We start from the raw sequence: 13908 nt of genomic DNA on the forward strand, positions 1-13908 counted from the left end.
GTAGTGACTGGGACGAAAAACACTGTTTGCTTTTGGTGTTTAACGGTACTAAGTGGAATTAAAGAGTGTTTACTTTTTATGGTTTACTCGTGGACTTTTTATCACATATACCCTGCTCTTCATCTACCTTCTTCAACGGTTGTCAGTTGGGGTTCCTGGACAGTAGCAGGGTATACACTCGAACATCTACATTTATGGTAGGTACAAAACTGTACTATGGTCATTGTGTTACCCTGCTGCAGTCATCACACTTGGGTAGAATCCCAAAGCTAAGGCTGGGCGGAGGAGTCAAACAGGGTTAGAGGGGGCTAGAAGGCCCTGCAAAACTGCAGTGGCGAAGCCCGCTCTGGTCTTAGAGTAAAGTGGTAAGTGATAATGTTTGGTGAAGGTGTGTACTGAACTCCAAGTTGCAGCTTCCAGAATATCGTTGGTTGGTACCCCCCTGAGGAAGGCTGTAGATGTAGCTGTTGCCCTGGTAGAGTGGGGCCTTATGGTAGCAGGAACTGGTTTTCCATGGTGGGTGTAGCAAAAACGTATGCAATGTCCTATCCATTTGGAAATGGTTTGTTTTGAGATAGCCTTTCCTTGTGATGCTGTAGCATAGGATACAAGGAGCTGGTCAGATTTTCTGAAAACCTTAGTTTTATCCAAGTAGTAACGTAGCTATCTGTGAATGTCCAAGGAATGCAGGAGTCTTTCTCCTTTGTTCTGTGGATTTGGAAAGAAGGTGGGTAAATGGATGGTTTGATTTAGGGCCACACTGGATACCACCTTAGGCATAAAGGAGGGGTTAGTTCATAGTGAAACCCTGTCTTGATGAAAAATGAGGAAAGGCTCTACTGCCATTAGTGCCTGAAGCTCTGAAACTCTTCTAGCTGAAGTGATTGCTAGCTGCAGGGCAGTCTTCCATGACATAAACTTTAAGTCAGCTGAGAAAGCTGGTTCAAAAGGGGGTAGCGTGAGTTTTTGCAGAATAAAACTGAGGTCCCAAGTAGGTGTTGGTGCTCTCCTGGGAGGCCTAATGTTCTTGGCCCCTCTGAGAAACTGCCTTAAGAGTGGATGCGAAAATAAGGGAGGATCCGTGTTGTAGTGAGCAGAAATGGCCGAGGCGTGGATTTTAATAGATGAAAAAGAAAGCCCTTTGTTTAACATCTCAGTTAGATATTGCAGAATCTGAGGAATGTCAGGCTGAAGGATATTTTGGCCTTTAGCTTGGTTCCAGGCCAAAACCTTTTCCATTTGTCCGAGTAGGCTTTCCTGGTGCTGGGCCTCCTGGCCTCCCGAATAACTTCCATAACAGCTTGTGAGAAAGGAGCTGGCTGGTTGCCTAGGTGATCTGCCATGCAGCCAAGTTTAAGGTTTTGAGCTGGCTGTGTAGAATCTGATTGTCTTGCTGTGTGAGCAGGTGGGTCATTTGTGTTAGAATCCATGGTGGGCCCTGGGCCATATTCCTTAATAGCGGGTACCAGTGCTGGCGTGGCCAGTCTGGAGCAATGAGTATCATTCAGGGTTTCTCCATCCTGACTTTCAGTAGCACCTTTGTGAGAAGGGGTAGTGGAGGAAAGGCATATACTGTGAGCATTTTCCAATTGAATGAGAGTGCGTCCACTTTCCAAGCTTGTTGGTGAAAAGTCCTTGTGCAAAACTTTGTTAGCTGATAGTTTTGAGGGCTGGCAAACAGGTCTATGTCTGGGAGCCCCCACTTTTAAGTTATCATTGCGAATACTTGTGGATCCAGTTTCCATTCATGGGGATCCATTATGTTTCTGCTTAGGTCGTCTGCCAATAAGTTCTTTTTTCCTGGCAGGAATTGAGCTTATAATTGAACTTGGTAAGCCAGTGCTGTGTTCCACAAGGTCATTGCTTGCCTGCATAGAGGGTAGGAGTGTGTGCCCCCTTGTTTGTTTATGTACCACATTACTGTGGTGTTGTCTGTCCTTATGATAAGCTGTCCTGGATGCAAGAGGTCCTTGAAGGCTGTCAGAGCATTTTGTACAGCTAGCATTTCTTTTTGATTGATGTGCAGATTCCTTTGATCTGCTGTCCATAAGCCTTGAATGCACCGTCCTGCCATGTGTGCCCCCCAGGCACAGTCCGATGCATCTGTTGTCATAGTTTGCCTGGCTGGGGGTAGGGTGAAAGGCTGACCCTTGTTGAGGTGACAAGCCTGTGACCACCACAGAAACTCCTGTTGAAGGCAGGGAATGAGAGCTATCATTGTTTCCAAGCTGTGGCTGTGTTGAGTCCATACGCTTTTCAGGTACCATTGTAATTTCCTCATATGCAGTTTTGCAAATGGTATTAGTAGTATGCAAGATGCCATGAAGCCCAAGGCCTGCAGAATTTTTCTTGCAGGGAGTTGGGTCATTGTTGCCATTTTTCTGAAGTATTCAGTTAATTGTAGCTGTTTGTCTGGCGTCAGATAAGCCATCTGGGCCGTTGTATTCAAGCTGGCACCCAGGAATGTCATAGTTTGTGAGGGCACTAGTTTTGATTTCTGTTCGTTTACTGTGTACCCTAGGCAACTTAGAAGATGTCTTACAAAGGCCAGATGTTGTGAGAGAATGTCCTTGCTTTCTGCTTGTATGAGACAGTCGCCCAGGTATGGGTATATTTGAATTCCCCTCTGTCTGCAGTATGCAATTACTGGTGCCTGGCATTTTGTGAAGACCCTGGGCGCAGTAGATAAGCCAAAGGGCAGTGCAGAGAATTGGTAATGGGTAGAACCTGCAATGAAACGGAGGTATCTTCTGCAATTTTGTCTGATAGGGACATGCAGGTATGCCTCTTTGAGGTCCAACTTTACTAGCCAAGCTTTCTTGCCCAACATGGGAAGAAGCTGCTGTAGTGTTAGCATCTTGAATTTGGGTACTTGCAAGAAGGTGTTTAAAATTGAAAGGTTCAGAATGGGTCTCCAAGCATTGTCCTTTCTGGGGACTAGAAAGAGCCTTGAGTAAAATCCTTGGCCTTGCTCCTGTGTAGGTACCAGTTGGATGGCTCTCATGTCCATGAGAGCTGTAATTTGTTTTTGTGCCTCTGCCCATTGATTTTGTGGCAGGTTTGGCATTCCTTTTATCCTTGGCAAGGTGTGGAAACGGAATCTGTATCCGTGTGAGATAATGTCTAGGACCCATTTGTCCTTTGTGACTATGCGCCATTAATTTTCCTCCCAAGGGAGCTGCCAAGAGGGTTTTGCTTGGCAGTTTGATGTTTAAGTCATTGTGTTTGCCTTCTAGTGATTTGGGACATGTCTTCTCCTCCCTTCTGTGTTGCAGTGCCCCATTGGCGAGGTTTGTAAGGGATTTGTGCTTGTCCTCTGCCCCTTGGGTGCCTCTATTTACCTCTCTGAGGCCTGTCAGAAGCTGGAAAGGATCAATTTTTTGTTGGCCAATTTCTGCTGAAGCATGGGGGCTGTACCTGTAAGAAATCTTTGACCATCTGCATAGATTTTGCCTTATCCTCCATTTTCTTCAAAACCTCCTCTGCTTTAATCCCAAATAAAATATCCTGCTGTAAGGGCGCATCCAATAACTTTGCTTTAACATGATCAGGCAGAGATTGTTCCTTTAACCAAGCATGCCTATGTATAATAGACCCAGTAACAGCTGCTCTGGAGGAAGCTTCCAAGGCATCAAAACCACATTGTAAAGTATGTTTGCCCACCTGTTCAGCTGCATGCAACAGATATTGCGCATTTCCTTGAGTTCAGACTGTTGAGGGAGCGTAGCCATCTTTTGTTTTATTTGAGACATAAGGAATTGCTGGTATTTAAGCATGTGAAATTGACAATTTAGTGCTCTCATAGCTAGAGTAGTTGAGGTGTAAACCTTCTTCCCCCACCTGTCTAGTGCTCTGGAATCCCTTTCTGAAGGTACAGGATTTTTAGCCATGGAAGCCTTAGCCCCTTTGGGACCCTGGGAGATTGTCTCTGGATCAGCAGCAGGGCTTTTGTAAAGGAATTTGTGACAGTCAGGCACTCTATAGTACCTATCTGGTTTGGCTGGAGCAGGAGGCAGAGAATCTAGATTTAAACTAGATTCTAAGAAAACATCATCTACTATGTCCAAAACTGGGGGGATAGCAAGAGGTCTGTGCTGGGGAAGTAAAAGAAACTCCTGGAGCCTTTTCTTTATGTCAGAGTAGTCCTGACCTTCCCAGTGGAAATGTTCCCTCATGGTGTGTAAGGTTCCCCCAAATGAGTAGTCTTCAAGGGGAGAAGCTGAGGGAATTGAGTCTTCAGCATCAGAATCTTCATAAGGGGGAAAGGAGTAATCCTGTTCCTCAGAGGAGCCTGAGGAAACAGACACCTGATCAGAGGAGGCATAATCCTCCTCTTGTCTAGGCCTTTTGTCGGGTGGGGGGGTTGGGAACCCCTGATCAAAGAAATAAAATCTTCAGCCATTTTAAGCATCTGTTTCTTAGGCATAGGGCCTTGACCTGGAGACTGAAGTGTAGGCTTTTTTGGTTTTAGAGGAGTCTTAAGCTTAGCATAACATTTTATGGTGAGGGTAGTCGGTCTGAAAACACCTTCAGAAACCGAAGGTGTTTCTGCAGCACTGGCTTCCCCTACTGCGATGTCGTCAGTAGGGCCTAAGGAAAAAGGCTGCGTCGGCCTAGAAATCTCTGCTGGGGGATCTGATGCGGCCTGGGGATCTAATTCAGCGGTAGCCAGGGGCTGAGTAGGCGCCTCAATGGAAACCGGAGAACCGGCGACCAGGCCAGCCGTGGCCTCAGAATCTGGCTTGGATCTAGGCTGCCTGTCCCTATCCTTGCATTTTTTATGCACGCCAGTAGTCGGTTACTCCGACAACATAGTGTAATTAAATTTTCTACCAAAGTAGTGTCGTGCGAAATCAAAGCGACGCTTTACAGCTCGCTTATTGAACCTCGCACAGAACCGACAACCAGTGACGTCGTGGTCTGGGCCTAGGCAAGGTATACAAAAAGAATGAAAGTCCTTATGAGGTATTTGCTTCCCACAAGAAATGCAATTGTTAACTTTTTCTGACATCGGACTGAGGCAAGAAAAGTTTCCCCAATGGGGTACTTAGCTTTGAAGACTTCGGACTGAAACTTGATTCGAAAATCTCAGGTGTCGGCCGACCGGCACTTGTGAACTGCTTCTGCTTCGGGCACCGAACGGCAAGAAAGACTGAAGAAAATGGCGTCGGATGCCTCTGATATATCCCTGGCGCTCTGACATCAGGAAAGAAGCTACAGCAACTGACGCTGGACCAAGACTTTGGAATTCTGGCCGACTGCGGGACCGCCTGATGGCAGGATAACCCAAGTGTGATGACTGCAGCAGGGTAACACTATGAACATCAACAAAGGGTGTCTCACTACTGATCCTGGAAGCTAAAGTGAAATGCTTTTGTAAGTCTGCACGCATTTTTTCTGTTGCTTTGTATGCAGGCATTAAATTCTTACACAAATTAGACTTTTCAGAAATATAATTTTACTATGGCAAAATGACTATCTTAACACAGTACCACATACATGAGACAGGCTGAACTCCAAAGCAGAGTATTTTAAACAAACATCTTTGCCTGACAAAATAGCGGAAAGTGAAAGGGAATAAAAAGATCTTTCATAAGAAACAAATACTTTTATTTTGCAATATGAAATCAACAAGTGCAAGATTTTACTGTCTATTTTGTGTTTTATCCAGAAGCAAAGTACCAGCAATAACGGATGAACATCTGTTATGTAAATACTAGAGATGAAGTAGCAATTGCTTCACAAAAAATCCAGCAGACAAAATGAAAGTAAGACTATCTTTCTGGAAGGTATTCTTGAGGAAGCTGTTGATTTCACATGTCTGTTAGCAGTTCATCAGGTGTGCCTGTCATCTAATGAAGCATTGAAAAAGTCTGTAAAAAGTCAAACCCACGTGGGTCAAATAAACATTTGTTTTCCTTCTTTATTTTCCAGACTCCATCTTCTTAATTCAGTTAGCAGCTTGATTGTTGAACTTGCTGAAGTCCACGTCCCTCTTAGTACAAAATCATCTGTCTGGGTTTCTGTGCTCCAGTGTTATTCAGTAAAACGTCTCCCATCTTCATACGTATGTTCCTTACATACTAGAACCCTTTTTTCCTGTAACAGTCTATCTTCATTATCTGTATCCTCTGGGGCCTATAATTCCAGAAGATCCATCTATATGAAACAGACATACTGCATTAAGTGTTATGACTGTGGCTTAACTTCAATAATAGCAAAGCCAGAAACAACTGATGATGTTTATATTACCTGAAATACAACTTCAACAATACCCAAGTTTAAAGTGACTTACTATTAACTATCTCTTCTCCGGCTCTCTTGCGGGACTGATTACCTCTGAAAGACAAAAAGAGAAAATAGTTAATAGGTTACTCATTCAACTGACAGAGAAAGACAAGACACAGAATGGAAAATCAGAATCTCAGCTTCAAGATCCGTGCATTCTACCTGAGATCATTCATGTAACTACAAAAAAGTAACATGCTGTGTTACTGATGTGACTTTTTTTTATTGCAAACATTAAACTTGGATCCCTCTTAAAAACTTCCACATGATGTTTAGGCAAAATAAAAAGGGTGGGGATTCTTCATATTTCTCTTGAGCTTTTCCATTTTCCCGACTAACATGAACAGCTAGATGGAGAAGACCATTGCTTGTACTGCAGTTGCCACGCCATCTTTCTTTGCTCTCTCTCAAGCGTTTTTATAGGTTCATAGGTTGGTATTAGGCTATCGGCCCTAGGGCCTATATAAGCCTAGCCATAACAATTCCCTGGATATTTCTTCCCACAATATTTACTTCCCTGGACCCCTGTCTAACAGGGTGACTGACGTGATCTCTAAGGCGAATTTCCTATCTCCCATCCAATCATCAAGGTTCCTTTTGAAGAGCGCCAAGGAGGCACTCTGCTTGACATGTATGGGCAGTCTATTCCAGAGTATGGGGAGTCTCTGGGTCAGGAACCTATCCCTCCAGCATGTTTTCTTCATTGTGATGACAAGGTTTAGATCCCTGGAGCGTGTGGCTCTGAGGGACTGGAATTTCTTGAAGTGGAGCATGTCCAACAGCTCAGGGTTTGACATGGCCTTGTATGTTAAGCAGAATTCACCTCTGAGTAGACGATATGCTACAGAGTACAGCTGGAGTTTTATTTTAGATGGTCAGCATAGGGCATCTGCTTTAGGCCTGTAATTCTTTTAGTGAGGTATTTCTGCGGCCTTTCCAGCTGTTACAGATGTCTTGTGAGGTACACACCAAACAGGGCGTTGTACTCTATAATGGGTCTAATGAGGGATGAGACAGTGGGGCAATGACCTATTTTTTTCTGGATGAAAAGTCCTTAGTGAAAGGTGTGCCACATAGAAGGATTTCCTGACTGTTGTGGCGATGTGGTTATCGAAGGTGAGACCACTGTCCACCTGTGTCCCTAAGTCTCTCATCACACTTTCGGTGTTTAGTGTACTGCCACCTATGTGGCAATTCATGGGTACATGTTTTTTCTCAAAGGGGACGACTATACATTTCTTGACATTAAGCTTGAGCCCATGGCTCTGGCACCAAGCATCTGTTTCTGTAAGGCCCTTTTGTAGAATATCCACATAATTTGGGGATTCAATAATGGCTCCCGGTTTGCAGTCACCTGCGAACTTTGTTAGCCAGAGTCCCTTAGTGTTGGTCTGTACTTCAGAGAAGTAGATGTCAAACAAGAGAGATCCCAGGACTGAACCCTGACGTACTCCACTTGTCACCCGTCTGGAGCTGGATTTGGAGTTGGCTACTTTTATAGTCTGGGTTCTGTCAGTAAGCCAGTTGGCAACCCATCGAGTGACGTAGGGATTTATGCCCAGCTAAGTAAGTTTATCTATGATTCCAGAGTGAGGGACGGTGTTGAAGGCCTTGGCGAGGTCCAGATAAGCTGTGTGGACCACCTTACCCTCGTCCACAGCTCAGGAGACTTAATCTGGGTCACTGTCTCTGGCAATGCATAACAAGGATCTAAATACCACTCTTTGTAAAGTAGTACTTAACTGTTTGCCTCCAACCATCTCTCTTTCTGATTCCAGACATGTCAGCTCTTTCTTTCCTTTATTTCTTCTTTTCAACTCTCCTTTTTAATTAGCACATGGCATTTGCATTTAATTATAATGCAGATGAAAACCTAGGTCTGCCCCCCTTACTTACTGCCTACAAAACACAACATCCACAAATAAAACAGCATTAAATTCAACACTAAATTTATACACAAGGAAAGTACTGTCAATGGGAATACTACGGTATACCTTCACCTTTGAAGTAAAACCAAACGTAAATAAAACCAACAATGCAGTACTTTAATCAAGACTACACATTCTTATTATAGCTGATAAAAGAACAACACATTTTAAGTTATTTTACTTAAATTAAGCACCCACTATAATGAAGCCAACAGCTAGCAAATTATACAAAAGATTCCCGCAAAATGCTACGCCATACTATTAAGTTATATCAGAAAATGAACTACAATAAAACAAAAATTCCAGATCAGATAACCGAATCAAACCCTAACACTAACCCAAGACTGACTTGCAACTTGGAGACAGCTGGAGAGAGTGCAAATGACAAGACGATGGCGGTTCACCAATAACAGGACAGGGAGGGAGGCAGCCTGATTCACTGTGTGACTGACAAGCAGTGGCAAAAGGGATCTAAAGCATGCAGTAATGAGGATGTCTGCACACAGCAGCAGTACTCTGACTTCCATGTAGAAAAGTGCCTGTCATTGTGGGATCCATGCATAACAGGCTCCTGTGTGGGGCAACTAAGGACAAAGCAAAGTGAAACACCATTGCATGCCTGGATAAAGGCTTCACATCATCAGCTATTTACCGTGAACAAATACTTATATCATGTAATGAGAAAGATGATGGTCAGTAGGAAATGACAAGAAAAAGCACCTGGGTTGGGGAGCCCAGTATTCAAATGTTCTCCTCTCAACTTCTATAACATAAAAGAATAAATGCCAAATGTCTTGAGTATCTTAGTACAATAAATACTAATATCAAGAAATTTCACAATGTGCCTTAATAAACGTTACTACTACCTAAAGATGCTGAAATGGCATTGCTGTACTGCAAATAAGAGTACTCCTTGTATTAAACCACATCAGACATTCATTCCTCTCGTCTGCCTTAAATTTCTAGCCAAGTTTTGTCCATTAGACATGCCAGTTATTTAAAATAAAATACCCCCTACCCAGACATAAGGCCCTCTAGGGAGATTCCTCTGTTCACTGCCTTGTTATACCTAAGCACTGTCCTCACTCTCAGCACATGGTGTAAAACAATGTTAATGCATACAGCATGCACATTTCCCTATGTATACTCAGCTGTGGATATCTGCTAGTAGCACTCCAGTGGGATGCCTATCTGTCTGCATTCCTGCAACTTCAAGCAATGCTGGGAGGGCTGCCAGGCAGCATATCAGGTCACAACCTGCACCACTAGAGATAACAATTGGTCTCTAACCACATCAATTTTTCGGAATTTCTGGTTTGTCTTCCGGCACCAGGACTTTCTAATCAAAGCTGGGCCACTAACTACATAAGTGAAGACACTCCTTCTGCATCACAACACTGACTATTAAACACAATGAGCAAAAGTATTTGCTTTAACAACCAAAAAGCAACCCTCCCGGGGGGAAAATGCTTTAATAACACAAGTCATGTTTTCCTTCATAAAATATAATTTTAGTAAGATAGTAGTAACTCACTGCACCACAGCTGTGTGAAGGTGCCTTAATGTGTGTGGTACACTCAATCTAGGTCACGAAAGAAAATGTTATCTTTTTAGTAACGGTGGGTACAGTACTATGTGACCAACTGGCTACCACTAAAAGGTAACAGAGTGACATTATAACTGCAGCTGCAACTTTCCTTTACAAACATCATGTCACACAGAATAACACACATAATTCAAAGCTTTGTAAGAGTTTAACATAAAAGCAGTCACACATACTCAACTGCTTGCTGTATCAAGCTTTATATTCACTGAAGACAGCTAACAGCATCTGCAGAATCAAATGCAACTCCGTACAGTTAAATGTAATCCAATTTAGGAGACATGGATCAACAGTTATATTGAGACGAGAGTCTGCTTCCAACTTACTTGTGTGTTAAAGAAGCCAATTCTGACCATGTCATCAAAGCAATACAAAGTGAAGAAGCAAATGGCACTTCACCCAACAAAAAATTCTCACGAAATATGCCAATGATTCAGTCCTTATCTGCTCTGCCCCATGCATAAAATTACAAGAAATCACTCAATAATCTTTCACTGACATTGAAATATGGCTAAAAATTCTAACTTGCTGCTTACTGCCCAAATATAAATTTATGCTATTTACTCCACACCACCACCTTAACCAGAAAATTTCATATTACCTCAAGTAGTAACACAAAAAATAGAAATCATAAATCAAACTAAACTATGTGGAGTCATGACAGATGACAACCTCAAATTTCATCACCACATGCTACATTCCATTAAGAAAACTCACCAAAAACTTGGATCCCCTCTACAGGGCTAAACACTAACTGACAGATCATGCAAGGATTACCTTCACAGCAACTTACCTACTTCCTTCTCTATCATGTGCCTTCCCTATTCTTACAAATATTAACATTACGTATGAAAGAAAAAGTAAGTTGTGTACACTTACCACAAATGTTGATGTTTGAGTGTCTTCACTGTTGCAGTCATCACATTTGGGTTATCCCTGCCAGGGTAGCCCTCAGCTGGCCCAAATACCAGAGACTTAGTATTTCTGCGTTGGTTGCTGTCGCTTGAGGACTGACGTCAGGTCGTCAGTGGTATAAAGGAAGGCAGCAGATGCCATTACATCAGTTTTTCTTCCACTAACCTGTCAGGAGCCCCCAAAATGGGAAGCCAGGTTCTGGGAAGAACCCCACTACTGGAAGACAAATACCAATATGTCCTTTGTAAGGAAAGGAGAACAACAAGAAAGAAAGGTAACAAAAAGAGAAAGGGGGATGGAGGGATGAAAACCAGGACTGCAACAGTGAAGACACTCTAACATCTACATTTATGGTAAGTGTACACAACTGTACTATGTTCTTCGTGTTTCACTGTTGCAGTCATTACATTTGGGTAGATTCCCAAAGCTGAGGAAATGGGTGGAGGCAGTCCAGGAAGCTAGGGGCTGGCTAGGATATCCTGCAAGACTGCAGAGGTAAACCCTGCCCTAGATTTGGAGAAGAGAGGTAGGTGGTAATGCTTGGTAAAAGTGTGAACAGATGTCCAGTTGGCAGCCTCCAGGATGTCCCTGGTGGGGCCTCATATGAGGAAAGCTGCAGAGGTGGATGCTGCTCTGGTGGAGTGTGTTCTGACCTCCTCGAGGGGGAGGCTTGCCATGCCGCTTGTAGCAGAAATGGATGCAGTTTGCTATCTATTTGGAAATGAGTTCTGCCCCTGAAGCAAAGCTAACCAGTAATTGATCAGACTTTCTTAAGGATTGAGTCCTGTCCATATAGAATCTGAGCTGTCTGTGCACATGCAGAATCCTTTCCCCCTTGTTTTGGGGTTTAGGAAAGAAGGTGGGCAAATGAATGGACTGGATGAGTGCCATACTGGATACTACCTTAGGCATGAAGGATGGATTAGTTCTGAGGGATACCCCATCTGCATGGAAGATAATGAAGGGTTCCACAGCCATGAGTGCTTGCAGCTCAGAGACTCTTCTGGCTGAAATGATGGCCAGGAGGAAGGCTGTCTTCCATGAGAGAAATTTTCTCTCTCCAGAAGCTGGTTCAAAAGGAGGCACGGTGAGCTTTTCCAAGAAAAAGTTATGGTCCCAAGTTGGTGTCGGTGCCCTTCTGGGGGGCCACAAGTTGCTAGACCCTCTGAGGAACTGTTTAATCAGAGATTGTGAGAAAAGAGGCTGCTCAGTGGGGAAATGAGCAGAAATAGCAGAGGCATTAATTTTTACAGAGAAGAAGGAGAGACCACTGTGTAGTAGGTCAGCTAAATAATCCAGGATGAGAGGGATGGAGGGCTGTGCAGTATTGCCCCCCCCCCTTAGCCTGGATCCAGGTGCAGAACCTTTTCCATTTATCTGCATAAGACTTTCTGGTGCTAGAGCAGCTGGCTTCTCGGATAACATCCAGAATCTGTTTACTGAGGCTGGCAGATTGGTCAGGGGTTAGGGAATAAGCCAAGCTGCCAAACTGAGTGTTTGCAATTGGGGGTGCATGAACTGCCCTTCCCTCTGGGTTAGGAGGTTTGGAATCTGAGGAAGATTCAATGGAAGCAGTGGGGACAGGCTACGCAGTTTGGGGTACCAGTGCTGTCTGGGCCAGTCTGGAGCTATGAGAATGGTCCTTGGTTTTTCCTCCCTTATTCTGAGCAGTACCCTAGGGATGAGAGTTTGGGGGGGAAAGGATAGACCGATAGGTTTACCCAGGGGAAGGACAGGGCATCCACTTTCCAAGCCATGCAGTGATGCTCCCTGGAGCAGAATTTGCTGAGCTGATGGTTTGTGTGCGAGGCAAAGGGGTCATCCTCCGGGGTTCACCATTTCTGAGTTATTAGGAAGAAGGTGCTTCTGTTGAGTTGCCACTCGTGTGGGTCCAAAAGCTTTCTGCTTAATTGGTCTGCCAGGGAGTTGAGAGAACCTGGTAGGTATTTTGCTAGCAGGTGCAGTTGCATGGAAGAGGCTGTGAGCCAAAGGGTCATGGCCAGTCTGCACAGCGGGTAGGAGTGAGTCCTTCCTTGCTTGCTGATGTACCACATCACACTGGTGTTGTCTGTTTTGATCAGGAGAACCCATGGAGAGAGAAGGGGAATGAAAACTATCAAAGCCTGCTGCACAGTCATCATCTCTTTTTGATTGATGTGCAGGGGGATTTGCTGTGGGCTCCACTGACCCTGTATGCACCTGCCGTCCAGGTGAGCACCCCAACTGTAGTCTGATGCATTTGTGGTGAGCGTCTGGGCAGCAGGGTGTGGGGAGAAGGGCAGTCCCTTGTTGTGGTTGCAGGCTGTTGCCATGGGGAGAAGGGCAGTCTATTGTTGTGGTTGCAGGCTGTTGCCCACCAAAGAAATTCCTTCCTCAGGCAAGGAATAATAGGTAGAAGAGTTTCAAGATCTTGAGAGTGTTGACACCAAAGGCTCTTTAGGATTCACTGAAGTTTCCTCATATGCAGTCTGGCATATGGGATGAGGAGTATGCAAGATGCCATGAACCCCAGGGCTTGCAGGATTTTCCTTGCAGAAAGCTGGGGCCTGGTGGCCAGTTGAGAGAAGTAAGCTGCCAGGAAAATTTTTTTCTCTGGTGTAAGGCATGCCATCTGGGAAGCTGTGTCCAGACTTGCTCCTAGGAAAATTATCTTTTGGGTGGGTACCTGTTTGGATTTCTTTTTGTTGATTGTCAAAAACCTATTAACCTCCCTAGGGTACACAAAGGCCAATTCTTTGAGCAGCTTTTCCTGGCTGTCTGCCTGAATACGGCTGTCATCTAAGTAAGGATAAATTTATATATTTCTTTGTCTGCAAAAGGCAATGGCCAGAGCCAGGCATTTTGTGAAAACTCTAGGAGCAGTAGAAAAGCCAAAGGGAAGCGCAGAGAATTGAAAGTGTTGAGATCCTGCCCTGAAGTGGAGATTTTTTTCTGCAGGACTCCCTGATAAGAATGTGGAGGTAGGCCTCTTTTAGGTCCAGAGTAGCTAGACAAGAATCCTTGGACAGCATGGGTAGCAGCTGCTGGAGGGTGAGCAATTTGAATTTTGGGATCACAAGGAAGGTGTTTAGAATGGATAAATTGAGGGTGGGGCGCCAGGTGCCCTCTTTTCTGGGCACCAGAAAAAGTCTGGAGTAAAAACCTTGGCCTATCTGCTCTGCAGGAATGTGCTCT

The 13908-nt window shown here is 44.3% G+C and overlaps 1 protein-coding gene across 1 annotated transcript in view; it reads right to left on the bottom strand.

Annotated features, from left to right (window-relative positions):
* Positions 1-5593: 5593 nt before the first annotated feature.
* The window catches only part of CACUL1 (CDK2 associated cullin domain 1), a 921069-nt gene continuing 912754 nt past the window's right edge, over positions 5594-13908 (bottom strand). The window contains exons 8-9 of the mRNA XM_044055972.1: positions 6296-6339; positions 5594-6159 (exon numbers count right to left, since the gene is read on the bottom strand). Of these exons, the coding sequence (XP_043911907.1) occupies positions 6119-6159; positions 6296-6339 (85 nt within the window). The 3' untranslated portion in view covers positions 5594-6118. The remainder of the gene's footprint in view (positions 6160-6295; positions 6340-13908) is intronic.

The sequence above is a fragment of the Protopterus annectens genome, chromosome 14.part0, assembly GCF_019279795.1.
Source record: "Protopterus annectens isolate FY-2018-M chromosome 14.part0, PAN1.0, whole genome shotgun sequence".
Classification (NCBI taxonomy): domain Eukaryota; kingdom Metazoa; phylum Chordata; order Ceratodontiformes; family Protopteridae; genus Protopterus; species Protopterus annectens.